This window comes from Tetrahymena thermophila (genome assembly GCF_000189635.1).
Source record: "Tetrahymena thermophila SB210 genomic scaffold scf_8254373, whole genome shotgun sequence".
Taxonomy (NCBI): Eukaryota; Ciliophora; class Oligohymenophorea; order Hymenostomatida; family Tetrahymenidae; genus Tetrahymena; species Tetrahymena thermophila.
Window position 1 is genome coordinate 205,874 of NW_002476157.1, and position 13,528 is coordinate 219,401.

A 13,528-nucleotide genomic window follows, 5' to 3' on the forward strand; every position below is an offset into this window, starting at 1 on the left:
AATATATATTTTTCATTTAAATTAATCATTTATTTATTTATTTATTTTTAATACTATCTCTCAAATTAAATTGATTCATGCATTAATAATTTTGCTTGATAGCATTCTTATTATTATTTATTTGTTTCAATTTATTAAATGAGTTTTTTGAACTTTAATAGTAATCGTTAATATAATAATAATTTATTTATTTATTTGCTAATTTTTTATTTCATTATATATTAAAATAATTTTTAATTTATTTTTTTATAATATTCATCTAAAATTTCAGATTTATTCCTACTCAGACTATTCAGAGTGTTAAGCTTTGTCTTGATTTTGTTAAATCGAATCAATATGCGTTTATTATTCTAAAATGTCTTCATTAAAATTTTATTACTAAACAAGTTTTTCAATATTGTCTTCATATATTTCAATTTTTTCATCATTTAAAAAGTTTATATCATTTTATATATTATATGTTTCTGTATTTTATTCTTTTAAACCTTCATCAATCAAAGGCTAGTTTAATTATAAATCTTAATCATTTAGATTTTATTATTTATTCTAAGAAGATAAATCAATTCCAAATTGTGTTTAATAAGAATATTCAATTTATTCAATATTATTTAAGTCAGTCTTTTCATTGTTTAAAAGATTATCTTAAAGGTCTTTTATATCTTGCACCATTTAGTTTTCACCAACAGATTATTTCACTTCTTCTTATTCGTTAGCAAAATTCTATATCTCATCACTCTATTCTATTTTTTGAATTTCATCATTAACTAAATCATTATTGAATTTTTCTTTCAGAATAGTATCTTTTTAGCTACTATTATTTTCAGTATCTAATTTCACTACTTCTTTATTTAATTAAGTATGCTAAAAGAATTCATGGTCAAATAATAAGGCTTAATCATTTGAGCAAAGTTGGATTTAACCTTTTGAATTTATATTATTATCAGAAAACTTTTCTTCTTCTTCATCCTTCCCTTATTTTTACTAGTCCTCAGCATCTTCAGAATGTTGACTTTCTTCATTTTTTAAATTGTCTAAGAGATAATCCTTACTAATCTAATTATCTTCATTATTTTTGATAACTTCGTTCATGTTTTAATCGTTATTTTAAAGTTTTGTTTCACTTTAATCTACACTCTTTTCTTAATTAATTATTTAATTTTCATCTTAAAGAGTACCTTGTTCTTCATTGTAAATGATTTTATTCATTAAGAAGTTTATTAACTTGCTTTGTTCCCTTTCCAACCTTTACTAGAATTATTTTAATACTAATTCTGTGTCAATATTAGAATCTTTCTGCATAATAATATCTTACAAGCTTAAAAATTCATTTTACAAATTCAAAAGCTACTCTTTCGTTTAACTCATATTATACATTTCTTTATCATACTCGTTTAAGTTAGTATGTAAACCTTATTCATTAAATTCGAAATTTTCATATCCTTCTTATTCTTCTTCATCTTCATACTCTTCATCATCTTCAGCTTATTTATTCTAATCATTATTGACTGAATTATCCTTTTAGTTTTAATTCTCTAGCATCCTTTGCTTGAAAATCTAGAATATATTTTCTCTTAAACTTTATCTTTATGCTTGAAGCTGCTAAAGCTCGTCTTCCTTAGATTCGCTCTCAACTTTTTTATCTTAGTTTTGCTATGCAATTAGCTAAGATAAGTGTTAGTACATCAGTACATCTCTTTCATCTCCTTCGAAAAGATTTTAGTTTAAAATATCTTGAAGAGTTAAATTATTATTGATCTAGCTTTCTAATTAATTTTCTTGACCATTTGCATTCTGTAAATTTTGTTATTAATCAATTTATTGATCATCTGCTTGAACTTCTTGATTATTGTTATTTTCATTTTCATCATTTTAGTTATTTCCTCCCTGATTTTCATTTTATTGAGGTGCTCTTGGCTCAAATATAAAGTTAATTGTTGGCATTAAAAACCTTGCTAAAAAATCGATTGCAGAAGTAAAAATACCAGGTTTATTTGCTATGTTATCAAAATTAAGATTAGGAATCTCACTTCTACAGATAGGACAGCGTGAGTTTTACTGAGATTTCAACCATTTAAACAAGCATTTGATGTGAAATTTGTGTCCACAAGTTTCAATTCTACGAGCTACTATCAGTTCATCATGACAAATTGAACAGACATCATCGCTTTGGAGTTAACTAATGTCGACTTTAGGAAACATTATATCTAAGTTTAGTTGGATGTTACGATATCTGCGATAGGCTTAGAAGTTATTTTTAAGTTATCTTAAAGAAATATTAATTTTTTTGAAGAGGTATAACAGCCATAAGTGCATTATAAACTAGTAATCAAGCTTGAAGAAATAATTATAAATGAGTTAAATGAAATGGAAAAGCTAAACAATATGCTAGAATGAATCAAAAAGGGTCTCTCTTTTGAAGAAAGGGTCATGGATTTCTTCAGTGTTGTAATTCACATAGAAATTCATGTGGTCACACAGTTTGGTTGTACATATAACAATTTTAAAAGAGTCAAAACCAAAAAGAATACCTTCGTAAAACAATAGAGATAATTTGTAGTAACCACTCATTGAAAATGTCCAAAGACCTATAGCACAAATCCATAAATTAGCTAAAAATAGTATTGCTGAAAATCTCTAAATTTTCTTAATACACCTTAATTCTTCTTAATAGTCATCATTTATATTTTAAAGTATCATTTTTAGTTATTAACTGCAAATGCTGTGGAATATTTTAAAAGTGCTAAAAGTAAAATAAAAGCATAACCAAACAGCCAAATCGAATTTCTGAGGTATTATATTAGGATCAGTCATATATATAATAGAAATATGCAAAATAGGATTCTATTCTAAATATAAATTTAGAACCGCCTTTTCTTGATCACTCCTCATAGCCCCTATCACTGTTATGTATAGCTACCTTACACCAAACAGGATAAAGCTGCAAAAAGAAAGGCCACCTGTGACTACTAACATCCTGCTTTCCTTTTTATTTGTAAAAATTAAAGTTATTTCAGTTAATAAATTAAATAAAATTTATTTAAAGCTGTTTTTTTATCATAAATTAAAAAAAATTGCATCAATTTTTAGTCAAAATCATTATTTAATTTTTTTTATTTTTAAAATTACAAATCTTGTTAAGTAAAATTTGATTAAAACAGTTCTTAATAATTTGATTATAAAATATTTTTAAATTTATTTTAAAGAATCAGATATAATTTTATCATCTATTTTAAGCTTAAGTTCATTAAATAAAAATTTAAATTATTTTATTTGTTGTATTTTTTATCATTTTTATTTAGATTTTTATTTTGAGAAAATTTATTTTAATTGAAAAATTAATTATAAACTGAATTTAAAAGATTTAATTACTCTATTATAAGCTAGCCAATTGAAGATTTCAGAGGGTGGTTATTTAGTCATATCAGGTATAGAAAAATAAGAAGAAAAGAAAAGAAGAGTTAGAGCTAAAAGAAGACATCTTAGGATATTTAGAGGATTTTTCATAAATCCTTAAATACTTTAATAAGTCTTTAAAATACAGTTTTTAATGTAATCTCTAAATGAAAACGATTCTCTATTTGACTATAAATCAGCTTGTTCATTTGCTTGCTGTTCTTAATTGCTGGATTGGTCTGATTGGTGAAGATTTTCTTATTATTAATTTTATTATTCACTAATAGCCTACTTCTCTCTTTAAACTGCTTATAGATACAAATCCTAGTAGTAATCATTATAATTTTTATGATCGCCAAATCCACTTATAAAGCTTTATAACTCTTAAATATATGCCTACTTTAGGCTGCTATTATTCTATTTTTAAATTATTCATTCAATCAATTAATTTATAAAATATTATATTTTACTTCATCGTCTTCTATCTTAGATTTAATTTGTTAGAGAAAATTCAGGATGTTTCTAATTTTTAATAGCTCCTCTGGTTCTATATATTGTTAAATTTTCATATCTGACGAAATTTATTCAAATACAGTTGTTAGCTTATTCAATTTATCAATAAACAAGTCTTATTGAGCTTACTAGTGGAAGACAAAGTTGCCTAGTTCATCTGTCATATTATTTCTTTAAGAATTTAAATTTTAGTTATATTAAAATTCATAATCATTCTCTTCTTCTTCTTCTTCCTCCTCCTCCTCCTCATCTTACTCTTCACATTACTTTGAGTCAATATGCTGCTAATTATGTTCTATATTTTAATCTTTAGACTCTTCAAGAAGTATGTTTTACTATTTTTCTTGCTTTTATACGATATCTTCTAATGTTAATCCTTCTAAATTTTCATCTGCTTGCTTCATTTTTATCAGTTGATCATCAAAGTTTTATTGCTGAATAAAATTCTACAATGGATTTTTTTGAGTTAAGGTGTTTGAATACTTGTTGTTTATCCTAGGGAAATAGGGATGATTGAGGGGTGATATGTTTTAAATTTCTTTAATTGTTCTTTCTTCTTGCAAATTATCGTTGCTACCTTCGTTTTGACTGTTCATAGGATTTGGTTTCATATTAAATATGCGAGTTATCTCATTACTTGAATAATTTCTAGACATTACTTTCTAAGCGGGCTTTTCTATTATATATAGTGAAGTAATTAAATAAAGAATCGCTTTTTTTTCTTATTATCAATCTCCTTTGCTTTCTAAATAGTTATTAAATGTTATCTCTATTTTTTGTACTTTTAATTAAAAATATAATAAAAACTTATTTTTTTTAAAAATTGTTTATGTTATCACCTACTTAAAAATTAGTTTTTTTACTAACAAAAACTTGTACAATCAATTATCAGTTTAAAAAAAATTTGTTTTACTAAGCAAAACACATTATTTTGTATGTAATTATAAAAATTAAAGTTTTCAATCAGATAGTCAATTTAAAATCTCAAAGTAGACCCTTTCAGTTTAGTTGAATTTTACAGAATTGCTATAATTTTTGTTATATAAAATATGCTATTTGACAAAGCAATTATTAACATTTAAATGAAAATACACTTTCTCTTGTGATGTTCTAAAAATTTATTTAATAAATTATGACAGTTAACACTAAAAAAACTATGCAGTTTTGTTTTAGAAAATTAGAAACTCTTTTATCGGAAATTAAAAGTATTAAATTTAAATAACTCAAAATCTTTATTTAAAAATTATTTTAAAATAATAAAAAGGATTTCTTTTAATTAATTTTTTTATGTAAAAACTTACAGAAAATAGAATATTTCTCATAAACCTTAATGAAAACTAAATATTGGTTAAAAAAACAATTAAATTTACAATAATAAATATTTGTTTAAAAATTTTAAAAATATTTCAAAAAACTAAATTATTTAAAACAAACAAACAATCAAGCAAAAAAACAAACAATCAATATCTAATTTGATTGATTTATTCAATTCTTCAAATTTCTAATAAAGTTATAAAATCAAAAATAAGCGAAGCAATTTTTTCAAGTGTAAATTATAGATAACATAATATAAACAGGAATGGACAGTATGTATTTTGAAAAGCTTAGTTAAAAAAAGAAATTTTACTTATTTATATCATAATAAAATATAAAGAAGACGGATTAGATGAGCTTATGGAATCTGAAAAAAAGAAGGAAGAATAAAAATTTAATGAAGCAGATGATGATGATATTTAATCATGTATCTATCTATTATTTTGTAAAAATAAATTAGCAAGTAATTTATGAAAATATTAGGTATTGACATTAGGGAATTCGAAAGGAGATTGAAAAGTGCCAGATCTAGCAGAATAAAAAATAAGAACGATTCCTCATCAGACGATGATTTTGGCAATAATGATTTTGGAAGGTCATTCATGTCTATAAAAAGCGGTTCACATATAAGAAACTCAAGTAAAAATAGCCTTAACTCGACAGCATAAATGAATTTGAGTAAAAATAGCATATAAAGCAAAGTTTAATAAATTAAATAGAGCTAGTAAATGATTAAGCCTTCTGCTTCTAATATATAAGCATCTCAAGCAGCTAAAAAAAATTTGAAGAAATACGATGATCCTGAACTGGAATAAATAATGAAAGCTTCAAATATAGAGTAAAAAGTGAAAGAATTGCTAAATAAATATCAATAATTATAAAAAAATTTCGATAGAGAACGCAACTTGTAAATGATTTATGAAAGATTAAAATTATTCATATATTTTTAAATGAATTTTTCCATAATTTTATGTTTAAATTAAACTTTAGGAGATAGAAATACGAAGGTGAACATTTATCATAAAATAAAACTCGCTTGGAAGAAACTTCAACAAATATCACAACATATTAAAGTAGTAAATTAGGAAAAGGTTCAATATTAAATGCTATTAATTAAAATGAGGTAGATTTTAAAATATTTTTAAGACTTTATAAATTCTTGTGAGGATTTAATAAATAGAAATATATAGATTAGAAAGATACTTTTTTGTTTCATATAAGATTTCATTCATTTAAAATTTTTAAAACAATCTATATGCCTATAATTGTACAATTTATATTTATTATAATAGGAAAATGTTACTTTAAAGCAAGAAGTCTAAAAATTATAAAAAGAAGTATAGAAAAAAGAAAAAATGTTATAGGAACTTATTATGGACGTATTATATTATATTATATTAAATTCATTGCAAAAGTCTTTTATTTATTTCAAAATATTAGAAAGCAACTGGAAGTTCAACTAGCTCTAGCAATGGATTTAAAGTTTTCGAGGACTCCAAAATAAAAAGATTGGAAAATGAACTCAAAATACTTAAAAAAGAAAGAGACGAATTTTTTGCTTCTAGATTTGATAAAGTAAAATTTAATAAAATTTGTTTGAAAATTGGCTCATATAATTATTAACTTTAAGATTTATTTTTAGAAAAATGCAGAGCTGGTCAAAGATCTCTCTTACTAAAATTCTAAAATGAGAGTCAAAATAGAAGAGCTCGAACAAATGTTAAAGAAAAATTGAATTTATTTAAAAAATAGTTAAAATATATTTAATTAAAAATGACTAAAGTCTAAATGCTTTAAAAATTAAATTAAGGATAAAATGAATATCTTAGTTATAAACGGAAATATTGTATCAAGTGATAAATATTCTTACTTTAAATCATGTTATTTTGTAATTAGCTAATCGTAATTAATTGAATTTATTTCAAAAAATTAAATAAATTAATTTAAATTAAAATTAAAAAAAAGGCAAAATATAATAAGAAAAAACATATTTATAATATTAGCTTAAAAATTTAGTAAAATATTATTCAAATAATTTTATTAAAAAGTATATATAGCATTTTAACCTTTTTGTTTAACTAAATTAAAACAAAAACTTAAAAAATTTGTTAATTTTTACTCAATAAATTTGTTTTAAAATTTAAAAAAACTAAAGATAATAAAAAATGATTAATTTACAAAAAAGATAATCAAAACTCAATAATTAGTATTTTAAAATATAATTTGATAGTTTAAAAAAACATTTAGCTTTATAATTTACAAATTTTTGCTAGCATATTAAGCTTAGTTGTAATACTATTTTAAGTTTTTCTAATTAACACTAGAAATAGTTTAAAAAAATTAGAAATTTTCAGTTTAAGAAAATCAACGTATAACTTACTTTTTTATTTTCATTTGATTGTGAAATTTTTAAGTGGTTGCTAGTAAGATTATTATTTTGCTTATTTTTTTAGTGAAGAGATTTGATAAAATTGTAATTTGTATTTGAAAATTAGTAAATATTTATGTTTTGATATAATCTGCTTATTATAATAAAAAATCATACTGTTATTAATTAATATAAAGCTTTTTATTATAAGGTCAATGAAAGATTGATAGTTTAGGTTAAACTTTTTCTATATTATATTTTAGTTTAAAAACAGATTTTTCTGAATTATCTTAGGGTTCTTTAATTCCCATCATACAACTCCTTATTCTTTTATTTAACTAATTAGCCTATTCTTCATTTTAATCTAATTACAAAAACTTTTTAAGCTATTCCTTTTTAAAATCTGGTTCTATATCAATTTTATTTAGTATTTCAAGATGGTTATGAATCTATTTTTTTTATGTAGAAACTACCATTTTTTCTTCTACTTTTATGTTTTATAATGTTTGCATTTATATGTTTATCTGCTGTAACTTTTGAAGCTAATTTCTATTTTTTTCTTTTTCATTTTATAAAACATTATTCTATATTAATTAATTATTTATCTAAATTTTATTTGAGCTATCTTATAATTATGGAACTAAATCATTATGTGTTGTCAATTCAATTTTTTTATTTTCTTATATTTTTTCAGTAAAAGATTACTCACTTTTACTAACGGTTTATTCAGATTTTTCAAAGTTTTATTCATCTGAGGTGTTTTAGAGTAAGTCACAACCGCACATTTGTATTGCAGCATATTATTCTGGACTCACTAACATTTTTATAATGAGCTTCATTTTGAGAAGCTCTTTATGCATTTCATAAATATTCATTTCATAGTTTGTTTGTTTAATTAAATTTTCTAGAGTAACTTGTTCTTCTGTTTTGTGTTTTCTCTTCTAACATACTGAAGGTAAGTAAAACATCGAAAACCTATTTATTTTTAAAAAAAATAAAATGTTAACTAAAACATAATACATATTCTAATTAATGAAATAAATAAATACTTTTGCCATTTAGAGATGTTAAAATAATTTTGTATGTTTTTTTTATAGTTTGTTTTTTCAACTTATTCATTTACTTCAAAAATATTTGAAGCTTAATCTCCTGTTGTGTCTTTACTATTATATTTATTTTCTTCTTAGGGACACAGCCTCCTTGCAGTCTTTTTGTAGTAAAATTTGAGTTAAATTTATAATAAATCTCTAACAAAACCTGTCTCAGATATAATTCTTGCTATATTACCTAAGACTAAAAGTAACGAAATAGTGGTCCAAGCCTCAGAAAGAACTTAGGTTATCGGTATAAATTATATTGTTTCATATTTCTAAGGTCTATCTAGTCTAATTACTGTAGATATAGGATTCATCAGTTAGTTTGGATTTGTGTTTTAAGGAAAAAAATTATTTTGGTTAACCATATTATAGAAATACGTACTAGAGTCTGATGACTAAAATATAACTCCTTTAATAACTTGCATATTAGTTAATTAAAGAAATATTGTATTATTTAGAATCTCTCCTTATCTTGAATATAAATCTTATGTAAAATTCGTATGTACATATTAATCTTTATGTAGATTATAAATATCTGTTTCTATTGAAATCTAAAAATTGTTATCTTGATCATATAAATATGCATTAGTTTCATCTACAGTAGCACATCTGTAGCCTAACTTAATGTAATTTTATTGGCAATACATAAAATCTATTGTAATAATTGTATTAGCATACTCACTTTCTTCTAAAGCGACATAATCATTTTGATCTTCTTGATTGAAGCAATAATAAAATCCTTGATTCAAACCAATAGTTTTTTCTAAATTTGAGTCATAACAGGACTCATCAAAGTATTATTTAATGACTTTTGAATTAGTAATAACGCTTAACCTAATAGTAAAATATTTAATTTTATTTTAAGTTTCAAGCTAAATTAGCGTTTATTTATCATTATAAACGAAAATACTCAAATAAGTAAGCAATAAATTTAAAGATTTTAACTCAGCTGTTTGAGATGTGTAATCGTTTTATTTAGGCTGATATTTTCCATTTACATAATTATAAAGTAGATATGATGCATATCCAAGGCAAATAACAATTATTATTATTGAGAATAAACCTCCTATAATAGTTGATCTTTTACTACTATCATTTAGCACCTTTTGTTAATATGTAGGTGCAAATATATCAAAAATTTTTAAATCTTTCTTGTTAAACATAATTCTTATTTTTCTCAAGTTTTCTTTCTATATTCAAAAATTTTTTTTTTTCTAGATAAACACATTAATAAATTTTTATTTTAACCAAAAGAACCAATAGTCCAAAAATTTAATATGTGATTTCTATATTAAAAATAGAACTACAAGAGAGCAACCAAACAAAATAGACCATGTGTTATCAATAATATTAATTTTAAGTATATTTTTAAAGCAAATTATTACCATTAATATTTAAGCAGTTGTGTTAGTATTCATATTTTTAAAATTTTAATTTTGTAAACAAAAAATCAAAGATAAATTTACTTTAAATGTTTACAAAAACCTAAAGATTTTGATTTTAAGCAAAAAATTATAGAAGATGGCTTTCATAATACCAAAATGTAATAAATAATCATAATTTTAATCGACCGAAACACAAATAATAAATAATAAGCATTAAATTTTATTTTTAATAGATTAAAATAATTTAGCAAATAACTTTCTCATTTTTAATAAAACTCATGGTATTTCGTAAGTAATTATTTGAAATCAAAACAAAATCAATTTATATTAATTTTAATGGTTAATTTTGAATTCATTTTGATGTTAATTTTTATGGAAACCATCAATTAATTATTTTATAGGTTAGCACTTACACACTCTGAAAGAAATTTTTTCATTTACAATACTTTATTAAATAATTTAATTATTTATATAAAAATATTTAATAATTAATTTAAATATGATTTTTTATAAAAAATTGATTTATTATCAACAATAAATATGAGTTAATCAGAAAGTGTATTTTATATTCAAAATAAATTATTTTATAATATTTTTAATAAAAAAAATATGGTTAATAAGAATTAAATACTTTATAATTTAAGACTTACAAAATAAAAATACTTAAATAATATTTTTAAAATAATAATTTATAAAATTTATATAAACTTCATAGCTTAAAAGTAACTTCTAAATGCTAATGCAATTAATTTGCTTTTGTTAAATAAATTAATATAATTTATAAAAAAATGTTATTGTTGATATCTAACACAATATTAAATACTTATACAACTTTAAATTTAAGTTCTAAAAAATTCAATATATTTATACGAACATTGTAACATTGAATAAAAAATGAAAACTTGATTCGTTTCTAAATACAAATAAAACTAGAAGTAAATTTTTATTACAATTTTAATACATAAAAATAATAATTGAATAAAATTTCCAATCAATAAAACTTTTTATTTAAATAAAAAGATAATCGAATTTTTAATTAACGTTATCATTCTATTTTTTAATATAATTAAGATATGTTGGTTCTCAGGTATTATATAATAATTTTAAATAATGGATATATAAGCAAATTACTAGGATAAAAGCATAAAATTATTAGAGCAATTAATCCTATCCTGGGATAATACACAGGCAATTCAAATTCAACAATAGCAAAATAATATACTTCTCTTAAATTCAATCTATTTTTAGAATTTTAATAACTCCTATCTCTTATTTTTCTAAAATTAATGTAACAAGGCCTTGGCTATATTAACTATTCATATGTCTCTTTATTTCTAGGTTAACACATCCAAGAGGATAGCTTTATATAACTAAAATTATAAGTACTAACTTTACCTTTTCCTACTTATTCGCAGTTACCTCTTAACCTAAGATTTCTTTTTCTTCTTAATTGCTAAAAATCTTATTCATATTTTTTTTATTTTCCCAATAATCTCACCCTTTAATTATATTGAGTATCATAAGAAGCTCCTACGTTATCGCATGCAATATAATCTCCTTTAGATATGGATAAGTAATTATTTGAATTTTACTATTGATTACTGGTGCATGCATAACCCAAAAATTTTTAATTTTCATATTCAAAGTCTACATACAGAATTGTGTATATTTCATAACTTGGTTAAGCCATTGGAGCCATTCCAATAACTTAGCAGTTTTCAACTTTTTCATAAGATAGTGAATGAGTAGGACTAAAAATCCCAAAATATACACCTATGAAAATAGGTAGGGTTATAAATGAAAGAAGTACGTGAAAAGCAAAGCAACCAATTTTGAACTCGCTACTAAATAATCTTTTAAAGACATCAAATATGAACTATAATACTAAAAGTGATAAAATTAAAGGCAGTAGCTAAATAAAATTCGATCCAAGATCATTAACCCTACTGAATGCAATCTATATTATTGAGATAAAAATAGCAGAAAATAGAAAAGAAATCACTTTAACATTTATGCTTTATATTTTTTAAGATTGCATCTTTCTATAAAATCAAATTTAAATTTATATTGACTATTTAAATGTTTTTATAGAGTTTTATAATTAATGCCCAAAAATGCAGATTTATTATTAACTTCTTTATAAAAATATAAATTACAGCAATAAATTATTTTTAAATTTTTGTCTATTTAATTAAAATTTTTTAGGAGCTTTTGTATTTTACAAAAAAATAAACAAATTAACTTTATAAATATTTTTAGTTATTAACAATTAAAAATATAATTTCATTAATATACATAAATTATAAAACTATTTATTTTTAATAAAATATATGTTTGGTTTTCATAATATTAATAATAAATTATAATAGATCCATATCATGATTTGGAATCCTGTAGGGAGGGTTTTGGGTATGATTTAGAGTTAAGAAAGAAATACTAGCAAGTTTTAGAGATCTTTAAAAAATCTGTAAGAATATTTAAAGTGATTTATTTTATCTTCTTAATTTATTTAGTAATAAAGTTTAAAAAAATTTAATTAATGAAAATAAAGTATTTATATTTATTTGATGTAAATTTTTAAGATAATTAAATAATAAAATAGTTTTTAAAAAAATACATATTAATTCAAAATATAATTATTGTATGATAACAATAGTAATAAATCATAAATTCATTATTAATTCTTTTTATTTAAATTATCATTATAAATTTTTTATTAATGAGCATGAAATATCTTGGTTTAAAATTTTTAAAAGTAAAATATTTTTTTACAAAAATCATTATATTTTTTTGTACAATTTAAATATCATATTGTTCAATTTTAATAAAATTATTTTAAATAATGGATATATAAGCGTATTACTAGGATAAAAGCATAAAATTATTAGAGCAATTAAACCTATTCTGGGATAATAAGCAGGCAATTCAAATTCAACTATAGCAAAATAATATGATTCTCTTAAATTCAATCTATTTTTAGAATTTTAATAACTCCTTTCTCTTATTTCTCTAAAATTGATATAACATGGCCTTTCTTTAGTTAATTATTCATATGTTTCTTTATTTCTAGGTTAACACATCCAAGAAGCTAGTTTTATATTACTAAAATTGTACATACCACGCTTTTTTGGTGATGTGCATATTCCTCTCTTTCTAAGATTTCTTTTTCTATTTTAGTTATTTATTTGTTCTCCTTCGTTTTTATTAACTTTCAATAATCTCAGTCTATAATTGTATTGAGTGTCATAAGAAGGTCCTACATCATCACATTTACTAATAAAATCTCCTTTAGAAATGGAATAAGAACCATCATATTTAGTCCATTCATTGCTCGTACATGCATATCCTAAAAATTTTTATTATTCATACTCAAAGTCTACATAAAGAATTGTGTATATTTCATAACTTGGCTGTGCCATTGGAGCCATTCCAATAACTTAACAATTTTCAACCTTTTC

General features: G+C 21.9%; 5 protein-coding genes across 5 annotated transcripts; 1 reads left to right on the top strand and 4 right to left on the bottom strand. All coding sequences in view use genetic code 6, as the record gives it.

Annotated features, from left to right (window-relative positions):
- Positions 1–267: 267 nt before the first annotated feature.
- TTHERM_00238940 (C3HC4 type (RING finger) zinc finger protein) lies at positions 268–4,562 on the bottom strand (the record flags this gene model as incomplete). The annotated part of the gene is made up of 3 exons (XM_001024819.3): positions 268–2,982; positions 3,370–3,810; positions 3,864–4,562. 3 exons carry the CDS (start codon positions 4,560–4,562, stop codon positions 268–270), a joined length of 3,855 nt encoding a protein of 1,284 aa, XP_001024819.2.
- Positions 4,563–5,485: 923 nt separating this feature from the next.
- On the top strand, positions 5,486–6,955 carry TTHERM_00238950 (hypothetical protein; the record flags this gene model as incomplete). The annotated part of the gene is made up of 7 exons (XM_001024820.2): positions 5,486–5,492; positions 5,561–5,647; positions 5,704–6,127; positions 6,211–6,343; positions 6,513–6,599; positions 6,661–6,795; positions 6,851–6,955. 7 exons carry the CDS (start codon positions 5,486–5,488, stop codon positions 6,953–6,955), a joined length of 978 nt encoding a protein of 325 aa, XP_001024820.2.
- Positions 6,956–7,800: 845 nt separating this feature from the next.
- TTHERM_00238960 (transmembrane protein, putative) lies at positions 7,801–9,848 on the bottom strand (the record flags this gene model as incomplete). The annotated part of the gene is made up of 2 exons (XM_001024821.2): positions 7,801–8,563; positions 8,638–9,848. The coding sequence occupies 2 exons, from the start codon at positions 9,846–9,848 to the stop codon at positions 7,801–7,803; spliced, it is 1,974 nt and encodes a 657-aa protein (XP_001024821.2).
- Positions 9,849–11,303: 1,455 nt separating this feature from the next.
- Positions 11,304–11,769, bottom strand: TTHERM_000238969 (hypothetical protein; the record flags this gene model as incomplete). The annotated part of the gene is made up of 2 exons (XM_012800213.1): positions 11,304–11,338; positions 11,466–11,769. The coding sequence occupies 2 exons, from the start codon at positions 11,767–11,769 to the stop codon at positions 11,304–11,306; spliced, it is 339 nt and encodes a 112-aa protein (XP_012655667.1).
- A 1,266-nt stretch (positions 11,770–13,035) lies between these two features.
- On the bottom strand, positions 13,036–13,498 carry TTHERM_00238970 (hypothetical protein; the record flags this gene model as incomplete). Its single annotated transcript, XM_001024822.2, has 2 exons — positions 13,036–13,100; positions 13,189–13,498. The coding sequence occupies 2 exons, from the start codon at positions 13,496–13,498 to the stop codon at positions 13,036–13,038; spliced, it is 375 nt and encodes a 124-aa protein (XP_001024822.2).
- Between the last annotated feature and the right edge of the window lie 30 nt (positions 13,499–13,528).